Source organism: Poecilia formosa, unplaced genomic scaffold (genome assembly GCF_000485575.1).
Source record: "Poecilia formosa unplaced genomic scaffold, Poecilia_formosa-5.1.2 Scaffold45, whole genome shotgun sequence".
Classification (NCBI taxonomy): Eukaryota; Metazoa; Chordata; class Actinopteri; order Cyprinodontiformes; family Poeciliidae; genus Poecilia; species Poecilia formosa.
In genome coordinates, this window is record NW_006799984.1 from 2286447 (window position 1) to 2311095 (window position 24649).

General features: G+C 39.4%; 1 protein-coding gene across 4 annotated transcripts in view; it reads left to right on the forward strand.

The window, feature by feature from the left end:
* The window catches only part of LOC103138012 (zinc finger E-box-binding homeobox 1-like), a 103348-nt gene that overhangs the window by 39825 nt on the left and 38874 nt on the right, over positions 1–24649 (forward strand). The window contains exon 1 of one of the 4 annotated variants that reach the window (XM_007552068.2): positions 361–699. The exons of 2 other annotated variants lie outside the window; for them this stretch is intronic. In XM_007552068.2, the coding sequence (XP_007552130.1) occupies positions 642–699 (58 nt within the window). In that variant the 5' untranslated portion in view covers positions 361–641. Of the gene's footprint in view, positions 1–360; positions 700–5869; positions 6131–24649 lie in introns of those variants that run through there. One more of the 4 variants, XM_007552069.2, reaches the window with a different exon arrangement.

Genomic DNA, 24649 nt, shown 5'->3' on the forward strand with positions numbered 1-24649 from the left:
CTATCTATCTATCTATCTATTAGAAATGTGAGTTAATGAAAAATGTTCAGTATCTATAAAATTAAATATGTTTATATTAGTTTTCATCATTAGCAGAAATAAAATATCAATATGTGTGTATGCTCATATTTATATAGTATGGAAATATGAGAAAACTGGTTTTGATTGAATTGATTTTATAATTATTGAGACCTAGTTAAACAAGCCATTTTCTTTAACTTTTCCCATTTTTTTTTGTTTTTTTTTTTTTTTTTTTTTTTTTTTAGTTTTTCTTGGTTTTTTTTTTAAACAATAATTTCTACCAATATAGTAAAGCTAGTATTTTCTTTCCACCTCCCTTTATTCCCACATTTCCTCATGTCCACCTGTACAACATCCACCTTGCATCTTGATCATACTTGGTAGCGGGCTGAGCCTGGTAGAGCTGTCCGGAGAACATCCACCCCTGTGCGGCCAGCAGGAGGGGCCGTGCTGAGGTGTTCGAAAAGCCGTAAAAGCTGCTGGTGTGTCGCAAACCAGGTGTTTTTTGCTAAGGTGGGGGAAGGGACGGGAGGGGGGTGAGGAAGGGTGAGTAGGAGGGAGGCGGGTGAGGGAGGAGGTAACTCGCGGAACGGCTGCGCTTCAGACCCAGCGAGAGGATCATGGCGGATGGCCCCAGGTGTAAGCGCAGAAAACAGGCGAACCCGAGGAGGAGCAGCGGTAAGTCCAAAGTCCACTCAAACCGCCTTTAGGGGGACCGGACGGGCTGTCCGGGAGCTTTCTCGCTCGTTAAAGTCCTCCCGGAGACTTTTGGGAGCGAGTTGGAGGTAATTTCGGGGACTTTTTGACGGGCGAATGAGTGCGGTGGTGTACCGTTATACCTGGCTGGGCTCTCTCTGCTCTCCGCCTAGCGGTGCTCTGGGGCCGCCTGGCCGTTAGAGAACCGTTATCCGCCTGTTAGAATAACCCGAGGAGCGCTTCGTTCTCGGATGTATCCTCCACTTTCCTTCACTTTTTGTCACCCATCTTTGCTCCTGGTGCTCCTTTTTAGCACTTTCTCGCCGATCAGCAACACTTGGCGGCAGGTTGAGGGGCTTTCACGTAACAACGTGGCCCGCTGCAGTTTAGTGATTTTTAGGGCGAGGTTGTTGCGGGGTTAGTTGCAATGCTAACTTGCTGCCACCTCGGGCCGGACAGAAGCTTTCTCCTCTCTTCCCGTTCAAAATGATTGAACTTCGTCTTGTGTTGCTTTTATGGCCGCATGGTAAATTGAGAAAGCAGGAGTTCGTGCTGTGTTCAGTGCAGTTGGATTGTTTATTCTATGTCCTCTTCACCCCGCCTTGCTTGCCACAACTGCAGCAACACATGTTGGCTTTGTTGAGGTAAGAGTTGAAACTATAATAGCTGTTGTTTAAAAGGCGACATTTTTAGTTCTCTGCTCTGTGCACCTGCAAACTGTAAGGAAAGCTGGATTTTAGCCTCTTTAAGTGGTTCAAGAAAGTTTATGTCACTAAATGCATTCTGATTCAGTTTCACCTGTCTTTTTTTATTATGAAATCCTTAATGCACATGGCGATGGTTATTATTACTTCATGACAGATTGGAGTAAAATTTTCTTGATATTACACATGTAATCAGACAAAACACACAGAAGTACAGTCATTGCAATTTTAATATTTATTATGCCTTTGTAATTTCATTAATCATACAGACTTTACAGTAGACTTTTCCCCAAAAAGGTTGTACAGGTGCTTTTTAATAAGGTAGAATGTCATTAAAACTTTTTTTTTTTTCGGCATTTAATTCCAAAAAATGTTGTTTTATTATTCATGAAATGTTGTATATCAAATTATTTTGATATTTTTTATGCTTTTACAGCTCATAAACAGTCAATCATTTAGTTTCTCTGAAAATTTGCATATTACATAAAACTGATACAGAAGAGTGTGTGGTTAAAACAGTTGACAACTATATCATTGACAGGATTGTTTTTGATTTAAAACAATAATTCATTTTAAAAATTCAATTCAAATACTGAAGATTTATTACATTTATTTTGATCATTTTGATGATTATGATTTTTAGCTAATAATAACTCATATTTCAGTTTCTCAGAGAAGATAATGTTACATAAGATCAATAAAACAAGTATTATTCATACAGAAAAGTTATGTTATGTGCATGTTAGGGCCTACAACACAATCAAGGAACTGTTGACTTGACAGTTATTCAGCTGCCACTGACACTGATAAGGAGGGTAGGCAACAAAACGTCATTGATAAAGAAACTGGACTGCACTCTGATTGCCTTCCCCAAAGATATTAGTGGAAAGTTTAGTGGAAGAAAAAAATGTAAGAAAAGAAGGTGTATGAGACATTGGGATGGGCAGTTATTGTACGTATCATTATCGTGGAAATGAGAAAAATTATGGCAATGATAAAATAATCCATAATGCTTGATCAACTTTCAGACTCACAAAACTTTGATTGGGATTGTTACATTTGCAGTTTGAACTATCCGTTTTCCAATTTTAGTGACATGAAAGCACCTATTGAATAATTACATTTAACAATATGATCTAATGCAACAATTGTGCATTCAATAGCCTACTGAATATGGCAAGTTCACTTTTAGAGCGGTATTTGTGTTTGCTGCACTCAGGCTGTTTGTAGAGACAGAAGAATAAACAAAAAGACAATCATGATGGTAATACATTTTCAAACACTTCTTCCACTTTGACTGTGATCACAATAAATTCCACAAATTATCATAAGACTTTGTTGTCCATATTTCTGATCTGTCCATTTTGTTTTAAAAAATATATATTTTTAATTATTTTATATGGGCTTAATGTAACTGTCTGACAAACTGAATTTTGAGTTTCAATTAGATGTGGCCTATAATCATCAAAATTAACAGAAGTAAGCATCAGAACTATATCGCTCTGTGTAATAAAGCTGTGTTCTTAAGTTTATTTACTAAACTTAATTTTCTTTTCAGTTATGTTTTAAGTTACTGAGAAGCATCAGTTTTTAGGTTTTTGTAACTACATGGTCAGAGCCCAAAGTGTCAGGCATTTTTAAGTTTCTCAAGGTGTGACCTCAACTAATCAAGTGTTTATGATGTTGTGTGAAAGTCAGCTCACTATTTTGTTGTCGATGACCACAAACAAACTTTAAGTGTGATGTTTGATAATATGGGGCAAAGTTTTATTGGCAAAATTTCTGCTGACCATACGATTACTGTTGCTGCCTTTCCATTCTGCAGTGTTTTTGTGGGAGAGTAGATTTTGATATTCCATGCCTCACAGCTGAGCTCTGCCTTTTTTATTCCTCTGTGTTACTCTGTAGTTCTCCTCATCCTGTCCTCCTTCCATCTTCCTCAATCTGAATGCCTCTGTCTAAAACCTAAGTATATTTACATACAATAAATTACCACAACTTTTAATCAGGCTTTATATACATACACCAGTAACACATTTACTTTGATACACTTTCAGGGTTGTGTTATCTGAATGAATGAATGAATGAATGCCCAATTTACTGCTTTATCTACTTTGTACAGCTTTGTTTAACGTTTTTGCAACTTTGTACTTTGTGCAGCTTTGCTTCACATGGATGCTGTGAGGGTGTGACCTGTGTGTATTTGAGTCCATTAGGTCATAAATGTTTTACATCATTATGTCTGTAATAGAAATGTTGGAAGCACATCGTTAACTCTGTATTTTAGGGATCAGCCTCATGTTTGATGCTGACCACACCCTCCCCTGAATGATGTCGCCTCAGTCGTGTCATGTGACTTTGATGATATGTTTCAAAGCTAACTTATTGACATTGCTTTGACTAAACTCAGAGTAGAATGTAGGCATTTATTTTAAATCACGGGCTAACAAAATGGGTATTAAATGCCCCGTATGATTGGAAAGGGAGTCATGATTTCCATGGCTGATAGCTTAATTTATGCCCAAAAAAGTTCAGTATGAAAAGATTGAAAGTACAATGGTAGAAAATTGCAAGGAGGTGAAGTGACAAGCTTTTCATTGGCACCTTTAGATTTAAGGAAGGAGTAAAATGCATTTTATGTCTTTTATTAATTGATGTAGCAATTAGTCACTAGCTTATCACCAGTTTGTAGGGGTTCTTAAAGGAACATGTAGCGCAAGAGAACTTGTTGGAGTGACTGAAATTTTCTCTTGCTTTATGCGTGCATAGCAATGTGGCACCCCTCTTCTCCAGCTGTTGCTGTGCACCAGAGGTCAGCTGGCTGAAAGAAGGTTACTTCTCTATTTTGTGAATAGAGAAAAAACTGATTTTGACTGTGTGGAAAAATTGGTGATGTGGGAACTAAGGAAATGCCACCTAGAGCTACATGATATTAGAAAATCTTGCACAGTTTTTTCTTTTTCTTTTTTTGTATTCCAAAACCTTTCTGGTACAACTTCACCGACTCCCAAGTTTCGGAGGAAAGTTCAAGGGCCTGTAAGGTGAAGACTTCAGCAACACTTGAAGTACTAAGGGTGCATTTACACCAGCCCTGTTTAGTCCATTTTACTTCAATTCTAGTTTGTTTGCCTAGAAAGTCCAGTTCGTTTTGAGAGGTGTGAATGCGTAATTGAACTCTGAAGCGGGCTAAAAAAGCAAACTTTGGTCCACCTAAAAACCTAGGTCTCATTTTGGTTAAAGTGAACTCTGGTGCAGACTGGAGACTACTCCAAAAGCAGGACCTGGACTACAGCGCAGGGCATTTTGGGTAAATACAACCAAGACAAACATATGACTCTAGCGCTAGCAGGAAAAATGACTGGTGGTCTTTTACCAAAGACAAAAGAGAAATCCTAGAACTGCTAAAATCTGACACCATTTTGTTTTTGTTTACATTTTGTGAAGAAGAAAGTTGTCTTCTTCAGAAGTTTTCCTGTTGTTTCAATCAGTGATTCTTGGTGAAAGTGCAGTGTGAAAGTGAACCACACCAGTTGAAAATGCAGCAAATGTTGTAATGCTAGTTCCAAATCAAACTAAGTCTAGTGGACTATAAAGTGTGAAAGCACCTTGAGAAACAACTATATTGGTAATTCAACACGTTTCGGCTTGTGGCTTTTATCTGGGTCATTGTCCCTGGAATGACCTTGATAAAGGTCGCAAGGCGAAATGCGTTGGTCTACCAATAAAGATGTTCCTTAGCACTTCCCTTTAGCATTTCGGGCTATGTCATTGGAGTCCATTGTGAGCATCTTCTGCCGATACTCTGTACAACCAGCTAAATATTACATTAGCCTGAAAAATGCAAGGTCATAGCACTTGGAATATATTAGGCAACAAATATTGCACTCCAAATATTCCTTTGGAATATAGATATTGCAAATACTGATTTTGAGTTGACGATATGTTTGCGATATATTGAGCAGCTCTCGTGTCGGCTATCACGCCTATAAAGGTTGGCATCTACAGTTAGCAAGCTATGTGCTCAAACAGTTTTAATTAAAGTAATTATTTTTGCTTAAATTGATGAATGAAGTCCAGAATAATTTCAGATTTGTGAACGTTAGGAAATCTTATAATTCTTTGTTAAGGAGTCAAGAAATATTGCCACAGAAAAATATACTGAGTCTATGTCTCTGTTAGAGGTAATAAAATTCTCACTAAAGCAACCTCGGAATGTGTGTTTGTGGGTCGGATTATTTCAGTACTGAAGTGGAAGCTTTATAAATAGGATTTTGTGTAATAACTTTAAATTTAGCCGACCTTTTTGAGTCAGAGCCTCTCATTGGACCGTTTCTTACCTGTCCTCTTCTCCTCTCGGCTCCAGCCAATAATAAAAGCCCATAAATAGACATTTTAGATCATTTTAAAGCGTTATCTGTGTGTGTATACGTGTGTGTGTGTTTGAGCAGAGGGCTGGAAAGCACCTTTTTTCCCCCCTCCTGCTGACGCCACGACGGTGACTCTGTACGTCTGTACAGGAGCCATCATCATCATCATCATCACCACCATCATCATCATGTTTACCTGAACGCGGATAGCGGGGCGGACAAATGGCCTAGAAATAAACACAAATAACACCTGCGGCTCTCAGGATCCTCTCACCGTTTCCTAAAAAGGCTCTGTGTTTTCCGACGAGCCAGGATTAGCGCTCCAAATGTCAACTTGCGCAGGTAGAGACATGGATTTTTTTTTATTTTATTTTGGTAGTTTTTTTTCCCCTCTCCCGTGTGCCATGCCAGCTTCGCTTGGATGCTCGCTTCCCTCTGTTCTCGCGGGATTTATCGCATTTCTGACCCACTTGTGCATGCTTTATCTCTCCTTTTATGTGCTTCTTTCTGTGGACTGATTGCCCCGTTTGGTCGAGTGCACCCCATGCTCTCCGTGTAAATCTGAGCGTATGCGCGCGTGTGTGTGTGTCTGCTGTGGAAAATGAACGGTGCATAAGGTGGTTATTCCTCCGTTATTTTTCATGCAGAGCGCTAAAATAGCAGCGCATCCCTATCAAATATCTCCTTGTAGATCTATTGTGGTGCGATGAATCGTTATGCAATTTGGTTTAGCTGGAGGGAATGGCGGTCAGTGCCGTTACTGCAGTGAAGGTGGGGTTTTTTTCCTGGACGGGAGACAGCCAGGTATGCAAGGTGATGCAACACCTATAAAGGTGTATTTTCACCGATTATTACTGGATTTTCTCACCACCAAGAGCGACGAATCTCGATTTGATTCCTTTCATCCAGCTGATTTCGGTTATTTTCTTACTAAAAGAGATTTTTGTACCTCTCATTCTGAGAGGTAAAAAAGCGAGGCGCACAATCAAGATGGCAAAAGGTGTTTGGTGTGTGTGTGTGTGAATCATTGCGCAGCGCTTTCATCCTCCTCCTCCTCTCTCTCAGTTTCAGCCCGCCTCATTTCAGACGTGTGTCTGTCTTAGTTTGATTCCACCTGACACAGGCAGCTTGATCACAAGCACCTCTTTGATTTTCATTAGCCTGTGCTAATGGTACCAAGACCCCCTGCCAGTCATCACCATAATGAGGCAAACGGCTGCTGATACCAGCTAGAATATCTCAGAAGCTGCAGTTTCTTTTAGCTTCAGCAGTTCACATCCTCAGGTCACTTTATATTATCAACAAATGAAATTAATCTGTCTACATACTCAAAGGTTACTGAACTCTGCTGGAAAGTTATTAAGAAGACTCCTGCTGTGCTTATCTTAAATTAGAAGCTAGATGTGGCTGATAATAACAACTCTTAAGCAATTGTAAGGCTGGAACTAATGATTAGTTTAATAGTCTATCAGTATTTTTCCACATTAGTCAGTAATTTTCTGTTCTCAGTACCTCTATGTTGTACTGCACCTTTCCAGATTGCACAGGTGTGCAGACCTCTAACTCACCATAAAATAAAATCAGAAACTGCTTGTGAAATAATACAGTGGACTTTCCAGAAGCCATGCTAATACTTCCTGTTTCTCTCTCACCTCTGATTCATAATCTAACACAATGGAGATGATCCAAACTGACCTGGATCATTCTTCAATGATTTCAGATTCACAGAGGCTTTACTCTGATTGTAAAGGTGCTTTTTTCTGCTGGTAATTTCTTCCCATTTTACCTTTGTTGGAATAACTCTGTTATTTTAGTTCTGATTTTCTCTTTTTGTGGACGTTTGTTCATAATGTTTCTTTTTTGGACAATAATTCCCACATGTCTCAAATTCTGTGCAGCTGAAAATAGTTTTCCTCTTACTTTTTTTAACTTTTGGATTGTTATGATGCAACGGAGATTTAGAGCAGCAGCCAAAGCAAGGGAGGTGGGTAAGCAGAGACCCTTGGTTTAAGACTGACTTCTACTGGAGATCCTTCTTGCCCACAGCATCAACATCTACATAAAGAATTTATGTAATGTTGTCAGTGAAAATTTACAGCAAGTTTGTGAATTTATTAACACCTGACAAATTATTAACAGAGTTTCATTAACTGAAAGGGAAGATGTTGCTCTTATTTGTAACAGCCTCTTTAAAACAATGCTATAAAGAAAATTATGTATTGCCATCTAAGTAGATATGAAAGGTTAACTTTCTGTTGGCATGTTTCTGATTGTAAGATAAAAAGTTTATTGTGCTTGAATAAAACGCATTTATGGATTTAGTTGCATTTTTGTGCAACAGTAGCTGGACACAGCAGTTTTGTAAACCGCTACAAAAACATTAGTTGATGGTTTTCCATAAGTGCAGAGCTTGTAGCTTGTCAGAGGGTAGAGGATATTGCAATTAAGCTAAACGTTGACTGCTCTGTATTGAAATGCAGTTTAAACAAGTGAGAAATATGAGAAAAGCAATGGATGATATTTATCTGCTGATCCTTTTTTTAAACTGTGTTTTTATACTTTAGTCTACACTAATTTACCAAGTACTGCCCATAAAGAGCCACAGGACAGGGGAAAAGGTCACAAGCGTAGCTGACTAGCTCACTTTTATTTGTATTTAGGAAAAGGTTCTTGCTTTCGCGCTCTTCAAATGTTATTTTAAAAAGTCAACACATCAAAATAGAATCTTTTCGGTTCATTTTCACCATTATATATTTCCTGTTCTTGTAACAGACCTTCTTGTAACTTGAGACAGACCCTCCAGGTTTCAGACGGTGTTATTCTAACAGGAAACTCACTGACTGCAGTTCTGCTGTAAATTAAAGGTGTCGACATTCGTCCCAACGTCACGTCTTGGCGGTCACGGCTTCGTCATCCTGCGCCTTCAAAGCGCTCCGTGTTTGTCTGCACATGGATGCAGGCTCGACTGTGCTGTAATCTTACACTGCAATTTAGGGCCTGCAGGAATGCAGCCTAGTGTTAACATACCTTTACAGGATAAACAAAGCGGCCTACTCCCAGGCTGGAGCTGTTCGGTGTCAGGAGTCAGCGAGAACGCCGCTCCATACCGCCATCTGTCCACAGGAAGTGAAAACTTTACTTGGTGGATCTGTTGTTGTTCCTTATGTTCCTGTTTTGGTTCTGGACTTCATGCTGTTTTGTTTTTTTCAAAGTTCAGCATTGTCGGGTTTTTAGAGATTCTTCCAATCTCCTTAACATATTAAGGAGATAATATGTTAATAAAACGTTAATCAATTTGCGGTTTGAGTGGAAGATAAGGAACATTTTCACTATATGTTCTCTTTATCTTGCTCCTAAAGCTGGAAGACACTCTTCAAGGTTTGCATATTTTTTTCTACTGCCATGTTTAAACCTGCAGTATGTAACTTTAATAAAAATCTATGTTTTTAAAGTATTTGTTAGAACTGTCACCATATTGAGACAGTGTGAAACAAATAATCTGTGAAAAGATTGATTTCCTCCACCTCCTTCATTAACTGCTATTGCCGTCTGAAAAAGTGTACCAGTTCCAATCAGAGCCAGGAGGAGGGTCTTACTGCTGTCAATCAACCTCATGTACTCAATGCTTAATGTGCTAATGGCAGAGAACCAACCTGTCGTTACAGGACAACCGTTTATCCTCTCTTATCGGTGACCATGTTAACTAGCCTGATCATTCACAACAGGCTATGCTAGCTAATGAGCAGCGCCACATGGTGAGATGAGCTCAGTTTTTTCACAAATTATCTTTCTCATACCAGTGTCATGACATTGTGAAAATTTAAACAAATACTAAAAAATATTTTTTTATAAAGTCAAAAGAAATGCCTGTGAGCATTTCTTTTGACTCAGCTTTTAAGACCTGAACTGAACAGTCTGACTCTGCAGAGCAGATTTATTAAAACACCTTCTTCAAAGAAAGCAGAGAGCTCCGTCTCTGAGTGGCTGTGCTCCAGCCTGGGGTTCTCTGGTTCCAGCTGTTTTACAGTGTGAAGGAGTCATGTGAATGTCCTGCCTCAGAGGGAACGCTGAGCATATTTGCAGCTAACATGATTTGCCACAGACTCGACTCACCTTTGTGCTCTCATTAGCAAATGTTGCTACATTAATCCAAAATGTTATTGTAGTATTATCCTGGATATGTATTTCCTTCGCTCCCATACAATGCTGGATTTACATGTTTTCACGTATGTTCCATTTGGGTTATGTTAGTATTTATTGCTGCGTGTTAGTGTGTAACAGTGGTTTGTAACTGATCTGTAATCTGTGGTCGTCCTCATGACTTTCTCCTCATGCTGGAGAGCCTGGGGCTGCTGCATGTTTCCTTTGCATAAATGGGCCTGTGGAATGACAAAGCACTACAGGATGTCTTCACTAAGTCAGCACTGACCCCGCCCCATCGCCTTTTATGGTCTGGAGGGGACGGAGCATCGGGGCCAGCGATGCTGTTGCTTTGACTAATTGAGGAAAGTGTGTGTGTGTGTGTGTTGTGGATTTGAGGATGAATGTGGGAAACTGCTACTTTCCTCGAGGCTTTGCATAACAACACAAGCTCTTTGTTTGGATTTACATGCATTAATTACCATGAGGTAAAAGAAGTCAGCAGTTACAGTGTTGCTGTTGTGTATCAGTGAGATAAAACCAGCGTAAACTCCGATAAGGATAAACGCATCAGGATGAAACCTCATGTAGGAAAATATGGCCCAGTTTTCTCATTTGGATTATATTTATGTTCTTCCTGCAGTTGTTTTTTATTAATGTGTTTCAGGAAAGCTGTTCCCAAGAAAACGTCTTCATTGCTCTGCAAAAGCAACCATATCCCCCGACACATTTAACTTTTTTATTTGGATTTTATGTGATGGAGCAATAGAAAGCACTGCATAATTATGACACTATGACATTAAAAGAAAGTGACAGTTTTCAACATTTTTACAATCCTTTGAAAAGCGCGTGGTGCGTTTGTGTCAGTCACGCAGAGTCAGTACTTGATATCATAGATTTCTTTACACATGTAGACAGTAGCTGTGTTTCCATTGACCTTAAAATTGCGCAAATTAGAATTATGAAAATACATTTGCTTAATGGAAACATGCCAGTTTTTAAATGCGCTGTATGTTTGCTGATAAAAAGTTTTTGCGCCAAGATGAGGTGGGTTTTCAGCTGTGTCAAAATGTGTGTATTTTGCAAAGCTGCAATGAAAACATGCAGCAATTTCAATTGCGTTTCTTATTTAATAGAAACATCACAATTGCGAAATTGTGAGGGTTCTTTTTCGACATTAGCTGCATATCCAAAATATTTTGCACACATTTGTAATGGAAACGCAATACTGAATCTTTTACACATTGTTTTTGTAAAATATATCTAACTTAGTCAGATTGGATGGAGAATGTTTGTAAACATTCGTTTTCAAATCTTGCTATAGATCCTCAATTTGGTTTAGGCTCAGACTTTGACTGGGCCTTTCTAACCAATGTATATTGTTCAATCAAAACCATTCCATGTTTTTCTCCTGCTGTATTGTTTAGCTTCTTGTTCTGCTTCAAAGTGAACCTCTGTCTCAGTCTCTAGTGTTTTTCAGCACCTGAATTTTGCAGAATTCCCCGGCTGGAAAAAGCGTCCCAGAAGCATGATGTTGCTGCTACCATGTGTCCCTGCAGGGATAGAGTGTTTAAGGCGATGTGCAGAGATAGTTTTGAATGTAGGCCAAATAGTTTAATTTTGGTCTGTTCTGACCAGAGCGCTTCCTTTCACATGTTTGCGCCGTCCCCTACGTGAATTGTGGCAACCTATTAGTGAGACTTCTTGCCTCTCTTTAGTAGAGGCCATATTTATGAATACACATATTTATCTATTTCCACTTGAAGAATCTCTACATCTCCTCCAGAGTTACTATAGTCTGTAGTCGTGTTTTTACAACTGGTAGCAGCTAGTCAGCCTCTCAAAAGCTCAAATAATACATGAACTCTGACCCTAAATCCCAGAAGAGTTGAAAAGATGGCTTCATGGACCAGTCTAGCATCTGACTGCCAGTCTAACATCAAAGTTATTGTGATAAATGATAATATTGTTGCGTTGAGACCATTTTCAAGTATTATAACGGCATAGTAAAGCAAGAACACATTTTCAAAGATTAATAAACTTTCTAGTGAACATTTAACACTGGAACTGGAAGACATTTTAATTATCTACAATAAATAAAATAACAGAAACAACAGATAAAATGAATTATGAAGTCTCTGTAAACAAACCTGAACTGTCTTCTATGCTCCTTGGTTGTTATGAAGATATTTGGTTGGTAATGTTCTTTAGCAAACCTCCTTCACAGAACACCTGAATTAATACTGTGTTTACTAATTAGCTGACTGCTGTGCAAAAAAAGGCACTGAATTTTATTTAGTGTAATCAGAATACAGGAATATAAATTAAAATACACACTCCACTTTCTAAAGTTTGTAAAATCATGTTTCATTTTCCTTCCAGGTCTCACAAATTCCCAATAAACTTCACTGAAGCTAGCGGTTGCAACATTACAAAACATGTGAAAGTTCAAGTAGTGTGAATACTTTAGCAAAGCAATGCGAACATTCATGAAGTTGAAACGATCATGGGACAGATACTCGAAGCGTTTCCCGACTCAGACGTGTTGGCCGCTTGTGCAGGTGTGACTTGCAAACGCTCAGCGTCAGGCTTATTTTTAGTCAAGGTGAAAGGGAAACGGTGCGCTGCCCTCTGATTTAAAACGAAACCAAGAGCAACTAATTGTGTCTCTTTCTGACTTGACTTCAGCTCTCTTTAGAAATGTCAAACTTTTTTTTTTTTTTTTCATGAAACCCTATAATGATTGTGGTCATTTGTAAGCTTTGGAGGTAATTCAGAAATAAATAATTTACTAAGCAAAAGGAGGAAAATACAGGTGGAACATAAGAAAGGAAGCAAAAAAAAAACTCCCTCGCTTACAGCAGGTCTTATACAGAACCAGAACTGCAGTTTGAGGAACAGCCAAACTCTTAGATGTGGCTCTGCTCATTTAAATAAGGAACCTGAATATTCATGTGTTTAAGAAGCTCCCAGCTGCACCCTTTACCTCAGCTCTCTGAAAGCCACCTTGTGGTGAAGCTACTCAATACATTCCTGAATGCATGAAGTCTCAGTTTGACTGTGGAATCCATAAGCTGAGGTATTAATTTTGATCCCGGAGTGTGTGTGGAGGACGTGTCGGTGCTGGCCGCTGTTTGTCAGAAGAAAGAGTCCCATTGAAAGTTGTTGTGAGAGAGAAAAGGAGAAAAGTCCCTCACACTCAGCCAGTGGGAACGTTCTCTTCCTCTGCTTTGGTGGCGGTAAAATTTGCATACCCCTGCAAGCCCCATTCTCTGTTTTTCTGCAGCTGAGAGGCAAAGTGGATCAAAAACTGAGCTCAGAGCTTGCCGCCTGCCTCCAGGCACAATATCAAGACAGAGTGGAGAGGGCGCTGTTACAGCAGGAATCCCAGGCGCGTCGGTCACTGAAGTGGATGTCAGCCTGTGGGGGGAAGGCTTTAATTCACTTCTGTTTAAGTTTAGAACAGATCTCCAAGGCAGAACAATAACAGTAATAACACAGACAATTTGTCAGGGCTTGTATATTAAAAATGGACTTGAAAACCTTACTTTTAGATTCCAACCTAGCATGATAACCTTAAGGAAAAATATCAGTTTCAAGAAATTTACACAAAAAAAACATTATTTAATTATTTGTTTGAAGCCCCAAAATAATTATTCTTATTCCTGGGAAAATAATACAACAGCGAGAATAATGTTTTTATTGTAATTTGTTTTAGCACATCTAGAAATATTCTAGAGAAAATTCAGCTTTGGAAGCTGAAATGCTGCTTGAGTCGCTTCTCGCTGGCTTTTGCAAACCATCCAATCCAGGAGCACCTTCCATTTTCCAGGCTGCTCATTGGCTGAACCTTCAAGAGTGTAAAAGAAGAAAACTGTGGATGTTGGCTTCAGCAGTAGTGCCAAGATGGTTTCCACTGTGTGTATGAATGGATATCAAGGTAAATTTGATGTTTAAACCATTAAGACAGACAGTTATAAGCGTTTTTAGAGGGAGTCTCAAGTTTTAGTTAGTCGCAACCTCTTCAAATACAGTGTAAAACTTAATGCTGGTAACTGGCTCTTTTGTGTTTTTAAGCTTGGCATGAATGTTTAAGCCCTAACCTAAAAGACACACTTAAATCAGGATATATTTTTCAAACAGTGTGTGTTAAATTCTCTGGCATTTTACCAGTAAAATGAGGAAAAGCTCTGCTGAAGAATATAAAAGGGACAGTAGGATGGGAGGAGACTTCCGAGCAGCGCCACTGTTCTCAGGAGAAATTAATCATGGGAGATGGACAGGTGGGTTAGGAGCGGTCTGACTTGCTAAAGACACTCCTGAGGCTGCAGAGAGACCTGCGGCGGCGGCAGGACAGGTGGGAGTGGAGGAGCAGAGAATTAGATTAGAGCCACAGCAGAATGATTTATTCTCCGTCTTTTCACTCTGCTCTCCATTTGGGGAATATTTTTATCATTGAAGCAGAAAATGAAAGTGGACACTGTTTGAGCTATTTGCTCTTATTTGTGTGTATTTGGATGCGTGTGTGTGTGTGTGTGTGTGTGTGTGTGTGTGTCTGACCAGCAAGTGGCGCTTCCTTGCTCTTATGATTAGTGTAGAAAGGAAGTTTTGGTCACACACGGCTGATATAGTCTCCTGTTTTTGTTTCGTGATGTTTAGAAGGTAATGTGCTGCCCTTTAAACCTGAATACTCTTTTTTTTTACATCTTTAAATTCACCAGTGCCTTTTCCTCCATTGCTGGTTTCCATGAAGTACTGGTGCAGGATGAGCTCATTGCTCTGGTTTCCATGCTGTCTAATCAGTGTTGTGCCGGTTTATTCAGGTTATATTTGGATGATACTCGCCTGCTGTTGGCCACAGGTCTCTTGTACTAAAACTACAGGCATTGTATTGACTGGCTGTGTCTTTTCTCACATTGGTGTCTTTTCCTACTGTTTTCCAAAGATATTTGATTCTTTTTTATTATTTTTATCTTGTTATACTGAATATACTAATTGATTGATTCAGTTTATAGATGTACCAATCAGAGATTTGCAGCGTTTTAAACTCTGACCTGCTGATTTTGATTCAATCTTGTTCTGATTGAAGAAAAATAAGTATTTTTTTACTTATGGATAAACTATAAATCTCCAATAAACTCCAGAAGACACTACCATCTTTTAGTGAACAGCAGCAAGTCGTCCAGGTCCAGAGGCATTAATGCGGCTGCAGACCATCACACCACGTCCCCCATGTTTGATATGCTTTGTTTGTTTTGTCCCGCATGTGACTGGACACACACCTTACAGAAAATGTCACTTTTGTTGCATTAGTCAACCAAGAACTCTGACCTTAAATGATAATCTGGAGTGTTGAGATTTTGTTCTGGGTTCTGTTGTCACTTCCTGGATGAAATAATTTTGGAGTAACTTTAGTGAGAGGGTTTATTAATAGCAGTGTTTCTATCAGTGATTTTTAATGTGCATTTTCCTTATGTTAGCATTAGCATTAGCTGATGGAGGTGTCGCTGCTCTCTGTCCCTCTGCCAGCCAGCAGGATCCATGCAGAGGGAACGGAGGATTTGATTAGCATCAGAGTGGATCTGTGGACGCTCTCTCTGTCTCTTTTCCATCTTGAGCTCTCTGAGCTTTGATTTATGGTCCATGTTACCTCTAACATGACACTAGATTAAAGACGGCCCGAGGAGTCGCTTCCAAACCAAAATATGCTGATATGTTCAAACTGTCAGCACAGATTTAGATTTGTTTGTTGACACTGAACACAATTATGCTCCGTTCCTCCCAAAGCATGGAAGCTAATTCACGGTGGAGCGAAAGAGAGAGCTGGAAGAATAGGAGTGTTATTGAATTACAGGTGATGGCTGCTAATTGGGCCCTCCAGAGATGGTGCATGTCCTCAGTGTGAGTGTGTGTGTCGGGCTCTGGAGATGCAGACTTGATGAAGCTGTTAGGGGAAAGTGCGTGCTCCCTGAGTGCTGTGCTTTAGAGGCCGTCCCGTCCCCACGGAGGAGCGCTAATGGATGCCACCCAGCCTATGGATGAAGGTGGAGGGAGCGGCGGCGGCGTTGCTCGGGGTGACGCCGCTGGAGTCGAAGCTTGACGGCTTGAAGCAACACATTGCAACCAAAGCTGTGAACCGTTTTACCATGTCACTGTGGTTCACAGCACTGCTGTTGCATCATGATACACACACTGTTTACTCACATACACACTCTTATTGACGAAGCAGGTACATGAACACGAGTCAGAATGAGGCCTAACATTGGCGTTTCTTTGGTTAAGTGTGGGATTAAAAAGAGCGTTTGCTAGAGAGTAAGATGGATAGTTAATCAAATATATTAATTTGTACTGAAATAGAAAGCATTTACTGGTTTGAATTGAGATGTTTTCATTTTTTTATAAGCAAAACAAGAATTAAATGGAAGTCTTTCTTACATAAAATTATTTTAAAATGCTTCCTCGTCTCTTGGGATTTCTAAATCTTCTGCACAGATCAGATTATTTTACGACTGGCTGGACACACCTGATCTGCTTTTACTCCAAACTTCTGCTAGGCTGAGAAATCCAGAAAGTATTAGAAAGATCCACACATTTTTTAGCCTCAAAGACAAGGAATAAGAAAAAAACTGACATCTTTGTAAACCGCAGAAAACATAAGTAAAAGAACATGTAAAAATTCTGCTTGTTTATGATTTAAATCAGAAATTGGTTGCTTTCTGTTAGCGTAGCATAATTTGTATTTGTTCTATTGTGAATAAATGTTCACAAATTAAAGGTTTAATTTGTCAGCTGTGACATTGTACTGCTTTAATGAAGGAAGAAATCATCTTAAGGCTTCAACAGGGATGCACAATAATGCACAATGTATGAGATTGAATGCGTGACAAGTAGTATAAAGTGCTTTATAAACTCTAGAAAGGATAAAAAATAAAGCAGCAAGATATGCATCATGTGCGCAGCGCCACCACAAAGCTTAAAACTGAAATAAATAATTCTGTTACTTCTCACAGAACTAATCATTTTCTGTCCCCTATATGACAGTAAATAATAAAAACCACAGTTCCTGGTATGGTTTATCAGAAGAGACCCAGCCCAGTTTAATTTTATTATTTCATCAGATTTTCAGCAGAGCTCCCTGTCTTGTTATCACCCAGTTTGCTCGCCTTGTTACTGCTGAGCTCTCAGTGTTCAGGTTAAAGTCTCCAGCGCTGCCGTTCAGCCTGCCGCCGTGATCCGTCACTTGTGTTGATCAAAGCAGTTGAAGCATCAGCATTGCTGCTGCTGCAGCAGCACGACTGCTGAGGTGTCAGCTGTACGTCTGCATGCGATCTGGGGCAACAACGCTCACTCGCTCAGCTTTTCCAGCCTGTGTAGCTGCTGCTTGTATTGACGGAGGCCAGAGCTCTATTAGAGTTTCTGTGTGTGCAGTCTGAAGGAGATGCAAACATAACTATGCCAGTCTGGTGTCAGTGATATTAGTTCAGATTGGGGACTGATTTTTCATTTTAATTTCCCATCTTAATTAAGGATGAAACCTAAGCGAACGCCTGACTGAGCTACAGTTTTTCTTTCTGTTATCGGAACAGGAGAACTGGCACAGGCGCAAACTCAGAGGCTCCAGCTTTGACTTTTCTGACTGCTTCTCATCAGCTCTGTTTGTTCTGCTCTTTAGTCTCCTGCAGCAGGTCCCTCCATGCGAACTCAGCGATGCTTGGTGTGTGTCTCACCAACCGGAGGGGAGACGGCGTGTGCAGAGGCTCATTAGTCACCGGTTGCTCTGCTTCTAGAAGATTTCCAAAAGAGTAGTTTAAAAGTACTGTCCAGTGCTGTATTTGTCTTCACTATCTAATCTACAGTGAGAGTAAAAACGCAGCTGGGTCAAAAACGTTAGATTTACACCTAGGAAAAAAAAGTTTTTAAAGAATGCACCAAAGGAAAAATACCTGTCATTTCTGCTTTGTGTGTTTTTGAGCTGATGACATCACTAGAGGCATAATAATGGAGCCAATCAGCTGGTGTTAGTAATCTTTATGGTGGCTTATCACTTTCCTGACTGATTTTTTTGATACATTTAAACATAAACTGTAATTACTGCAATCACTGTTGAGCATGAAGAATTAAAATGAAAAATAGAAAAATAGAGAAGGTTAAAGTATAAAGAAATTGTGCCCTATGTACCCAACAAATGTGTTCATGGAAGCTTCTCTTGGGAGGGAATATTTTATGTAGATTTCTAACAGATTAGCAAAACTAATAGAGACACATTTAATTTCCTCTTGGGATAAATAAAGTATTTTTTAATTTGAATTTGAATATTTATTCATTGCACACAAAGAGATATATATTCCAACCATTCATTACTTTTAATGTTGATCTTGGTTTACAGCTAATGAAAAGCCAAACTACAGTTTCTCAGAAATTGTGAATTTTACAGAAGAGATTTTATTAAAGCTTAACGTAAGTCTTCAGTGCATCTTCAGATATGGTCTCTGTCATTTTCATTTTGACAAAGCTTCATGGATTGACTTTAAGAAGAATTAGTCAGGCAAGTTCGCTGGCCACTCACAAACTGATATGTTTTCACATGCAACTATTTATAACATAGTTTTCCCTTCCACTTAACTTTACATTGATACACTTGATTACAGCTCTCTTGGCAAGTTCAGATATGTATTTAACAGAGGTTCAGGTTTTTGCTTTGATATATGTGTCACTTTTTCAGAATATTTAAGAAAGAAATCTCCTTTAATAATGATAGTCATAATGACTCATCGTTTTCCATTTTTTAATAGATAGGTCCGTGTAAATGATGCAGTAAATACTCATGTTTGTATGTTGCTGTTAGCAAATTAATGTGTAAAAACTCAAGTGAACCCTTAAGTCATAGACCGTCCCACCACTGCAGCGTTTTGTATATGAGAAGAACAAAAAACAAAAACAGAGTAAACCAAGCTGAAAGAGGCAACCTGAGGGTTTGCTCTCTGTAATTTGGTGTTTGCGTGTCTGTGTTGAAGAGCCTTCCTGGCGTAGCAGGTGTGCCTGAGCTTCAGCGCCATTACAAGTCTCATAAATACCACCTGACACCATTACAGCAGGCAGGCCTCGATATAAAACCCTCTTCCCGTGGCGCGCAGCCCTTCAGCACAATTATATTATGGCACACTTAAGAAGAGGAGCCCTGCAGCCCTCTGTTGAGGCTCTTAACAGACCCGACCGGCCGCAGCTCAAAGATGGCTCTTCAGGCTTCATATTTAAGCTGTTTTTATTGCTCAGGTTAATTACTACGTTTCAGACTTGCTTCCTTAAAAACAACACCACCAATTAATTTGGCTTAACCTGATATAAGCTGGCTGCTTTTTAGGTATTTTTAACACTAAATCAGTCCAAAACATACATTGGCACTGAAGTTTTAAGTTTAATTTAATCATACTTCATGGAAAAAACACAGATCAGATTAAAATTTAATAGTTTTCATTTCGTTTTCCAGCAGATGTGGCACATCATTTGCCAGTGGTTGGTACAAACCTCAATATTTATCCTCTCGTAGATGACATTTCTGTGGAGGGGTGATCTAAACCTCCTTGACATTTTGCTAAACGGCGCTGGGAAAGGTCCGGAGCGTCCCTCCATTTTCCTTCCCCTCCTCCACGCATTGTGCGGCAGTGTAAGCAGCAACACGTCTTCCACGCTACGTCAGGGGAGCACGCTTTGTGCCGTTACAAGTTCAGGGCTCTGCCTTTTTGTCTTTCACTGCCTTCCATGAGGAGAGCAGCCTAAGCTCTTTATTGTTTTGATGTTTTCCCTAAACACACCTTTGAAGCTAAAGTAGGTTAGCATCTCATTATGCTTTTGAAACAGGATGGCGATTTTAAATTCGGTTCAGGTAGGATTTCTGCTGCTCGCTCTGTTCTTCGCCCAAGCTTAGGAAGCCGCACAGAGTTGCCAGAACAAGCCTTTTGATGCCTTAAACATGACTATTTGATTTGTTTGCATGTAAGTTAATAAACTAAAGATTAGACAGACATTTCCATTGAAATATTCCCAGATGGAGCTCCAGCAAAGCCACCACGGCATCCTGAAGCCCTGCCAGCCGTCGCAGTCCCAGATAGTCGGCTGAATTTTGAGTCCAGACTCCTGAAACCAAATGGAGATCAAGTCCAGATCTATTTTCGTACCATCCATCAACATGGACAGCTCCATGGTAGCTCAGCTTGACGCTCCTGTTGATGACAGCCATTCAAAGCGGGACACATAGCTGTCCCATGTCCAGACGGCAGCGGATGGTCTTCATTTACTGTGGATTGCATTGCCAGCCGAGGCTCTGCGCCAGAGCGCTGCCTGCAGAGCTCCCAACGCTTGGTGCCAACTCCTGACATACAGTAGATGGAAGGTATTGTGCTGGCAGAGCCAAAAACACCGCCGTCTGATTAAGTAATATTGTGTAAACTGGTGGGGTGGTGTGAAGCAGTCTGCTGGATAAAGAAGATTGAGACTTTAGTATTCATCAGCGTTGTAGTTATGCAATTAAGCTTCACCCCAGCTGTTCAAAGCCCTTCAAAAAGGCTTAATGTGTTGAAAAGGAAAAGAACTGATGCAAATATAGCTGTCTGTTTTTTACAACATGACTTTGTTTTATCAATCATGTTCTTGGATTGCAAAAAAGGCATTTCATACCTATGAAAAGTAGTGTCGTGATATTTGATTTACCAGTCAAGAAGCCCTGAAACATTTGCTGACCTTAATATCAGTCTTTCATAGAGAAATACAATTTTTTTTAATCTAATTTCACTGATCATTGTTTGACCACTTCAGAGAAACTGAGCGTACTGACCAACTTTAAACCCAAAGTTGTCAAACAACAATGACATAACGTTGTGGAAACAGTAACTTGCTCTGCCTCATTGCAGCAGCAAATTGCACATTGTACACCCTTCATCCCAATACCCACACATTAGCAGCACATCTTACACAACACACAGACTTCATAGGTTTATCAGGAATGACTCTGCTTTGTTTATTCATCCTTAGACCCTTTAACATGTAATTTTAAATATACCAAAATAGGTGATAGAATATTAAACAGTTCATGTGTTGCTTTGAGCAATAAGATACACTAAAAATATGCTTTAGTTCAGCCTAAACATACGTGACCGCATTAGAGAGCATAAATAACTAGTAGATCCTCCAGAGGAGCTGTCTCTAAGACGAACACATCAGGCTAGGTAAATTATTGATACCCATCATGACATGAAACATGAAATTCCTCAAGCTTGGAAGGACAAAGTGAGCAATTTCTCTGCCTCACTTATTTTTTTATGTTGTTCAAAAGAACAAAAATGAGCAACTATTTGGTTTTAAGGACAGTTTTCTAAATATCTTTAATTCCTGTTTGATAAAAGTGGGAAGAAGAAGCACTACTTCAGCAGCCTAGCTTCTCTGGGTGATGTTTTCCAAGAAGCAAAAGTGAACAGCTCCACATGCTGCATGTTTCATCCAAATATCTTAACCCCTGTTAACCTGCTCCTGTCCATCCAGAGGTGAACAAAGAGTTGTGACAGGACAGCAGCTGCCAGAGTGTGCATTTTCCCTCTACAGCTCAGGTTCCTCTGAGGTCTTCCTGGTTTTTCTGTAAAGCTGAGCACTTAGTTCTGTGTAGCTGAGCTGCACACAGAAACCGCTCACAGCAACACACAGGTCCCCTACAGAGCAGCTTTGTGTTGGAGAGGCGCCTCTCTCTTGCAAAAGACAGTTAAACTCACAGATGCCGTGTTTTGTACATCACAATGGCCAGCTCTTGCTGATCTTAGCAGCTCTTAGTAACCAAAACAGGTCCACAGTTCTCAGACCGTTTTCCCAAGGAGTTTTCTGCCGGTGAGGCTGCGTGTGTGATTTGAATACTGAGCAGGGCAGAAAAAGAGGAAAAATGTAGCGAGCCAGTGGGGTGTAAGGGAACAGGACCACAGCAGCGGTGCAGTACCTGCCGGGGCATAAATCAGCCTCAGTAATATTATTATTGATAAGACGGAAGTGTTTTATATTCTGTAAACTCTCAGAGGAAGTGTGAGAGGAGACTGGTGATTAATTCTGCAAGCGCTTCTTAAAAACACGATCGGTTTAAAAGAATACATGGGGAGGGGAACCAGTGGTTTGATGTTTTAGAAGTAGGAAAACAATCCTACATGCTGGGAAATTTGGAGAGGATTTACACCTAATGCATTCAGGCTACTCAGTCTCCATGGGAACTGATTAGGAACTAAATAATTTGTTAATCAGCTACAGTTAGATTACACCATTACTTCTAAGATAACATGTTTATTATTCCTTTTCTTTCCCAGTGAAATTGTAAATTGAGGCTAGTAGATGTTACATTTGTAATTGTGAAATAAGAAATAGTCATCAATAGTCATCTTTCTGAGTAGAAATATGCTGGAGACATTGGCAGCATGAAAAAAGTACAGAAGCAAAAAGACACAATTTTCATTTACAATTATTCTAAACTAATTATTTTGATTCAAGACAATTTTCTTCCATAAATTAACTTAAACTAAAGACACAATGATGTACAACATATTCATACATCTATTTTAAATCAACTTCAGCTTGACAGCAACAAATAAAACATTCTTTATTATTTATGTTTTTACAAAAATAGTCAGAGTAGTCACTCTGTTATGAATATTACCCTAACCTAGCATGATGTGATTAAACTGGAAACAAAAATAAACCTAATTTTAGTTATGAGTACAGCTTGAAAGGAGAAAGAATCTGTTTTTATTAAATCCATTATTTTATGTTGTAATAACACTGAGGAACTTCACTTATTCACTACATATAGTAGTTCTAATTTTGCTTAGTTCATGTTTTAATTATATAGAGAACAGTTGCTGTGCAGTTTAAGTAGCTTCATTTAGGCAGAGACACATTCAGGTATGGCGTTAATCAATCAAACGTAGAGGCCAGATTCTACTTTACAAGTTTACTCAGCGGTTCTTCTGAGGAAAATGTCGCTGGCAGGCATCGAGCTCCGCTCAAACAGAGCATTAACCCTAAAAGTAAAGTAACTCAGGGCGATTTAGTCTTTTCTGTCAGCTCTTCATCAGTAGCCTCCAGGGTGTTGTCTCGTCAGAATCTCAGACATGGAGCTTCTCCAGAGTTAAAGTACCAAACCCTGGAGAGGTTGCAGACCCCTCTTTACCCAACTGTGTTACTCTGATTCTTAGGTTAACACACTTTGGTGTTAAGGAAAGATGGTTTTCTCAAGATAAAGCAATTAAATAAGATATATTTACAAAAATTATGCAAATTACTGATTATGATGAGTCACAGCACCAGATCAGCCCACAAAGGGCTCCGTACTGTTTACTTTTATTCTCAAAAGCTGTAATATAAAACCTTTTTGTCATTAAAAGGTTGAGAACAGATGAACTAATTAGCAGATGAAGTAGTTGTCAGAAGATCAGAGGGTCCTTCACTGTCCACTTTCAAAGTTAAATGTATCTTTTTTTTCCATGGCTTTCAACCTCAGCAGAACTTAGTTTTAGCTTTCATATTGTACTCAGTTCTCTTCTTTTGTGTGCATAAAGCACTTTGTGTCAGCTCTGGTTCTTTAAAAGCATTTTTATAAATAAAGATAAAAACTCCCATTTACAAAACTACCAGTAAAATAAAGCTAACTAGCCGTGTGAGTTTAGATCAGTGGTCTACAATCCTCGAAAGGTCCGAGTCCTGCAACTTTTAGATGTCCCTTGTCCTACACACTTGAATAAAAAGGCAAAACTGCCTCACTAGCATATAGTCAAGCTCTACGGAGCTCTGCTAATTAGCTAATATTGGAGCCCGGTGTGCTGAAGCAGAGAGACACCGGCCCTGCAGGACTGGAGTTTGACACCACTGGGTTAGATTGTTCTGACTCAGACAAGTCACAGCTGGCCAGTCATTTGGATAGTTTTAAAAGGTCAGAAGTGTTTTATTTTATTTTTTCAAACTTAAGATTGGGTGGATTTGTGTTAGAGGATTCCAGTTGTTTAAGTCCAAACTTACAGGTCACGGTCCCAATCCCAGCATACCAACATGGCCCAAACGATATGTTACTCTCCCCCTTGGTTCAGACTTTTTGATTCCCTCAGATGTTTTTGACCAAGACCTGATTGGTGGGAGCTGTTTTTATTACAAAAAAGAATCTACCTATTAAAAGCCATGTGGTCATAATGTTGGTGCTAATTAGTCTATAACAGAGTGAGAAATTTCCCTTTAAATATTTACTTCTTTGCTGTGTTTTCATTTGCAGCAATGAAACAAAGAAAATAATTAACTCTTAACAGGTAGTCATTAAATCATGACTCATCTGTCTGCTTTTTTCAGAATCAATGCACTGTGCATGATATGAAAAAAACTAAAATGATACGACAGATACTTATTCTGAATCAACAGTGATTAAAAAAAAACAAGATCCTTTCCAATTAGTCTGCACAAACAAAATAAAAAAAACGAGTGGCTTCGTTTTTTTTAGAGAACTGTCATCTGCCACTTGTTTGTTTGTTTTGTCTATCATCAGATGCGGCCTGATGAAGAAAGTGATGTGTAGGCACATTTCACACAGATCGGGAGGAGCTGAATAAAACGCTGCTTAAAGGACCTCCTCCAGATGTACACCACATTTTCCTAAAGACTTTTATGGTTACATATCAAGCTAGCATTTCCAAATCTGACTGATTTATGGGG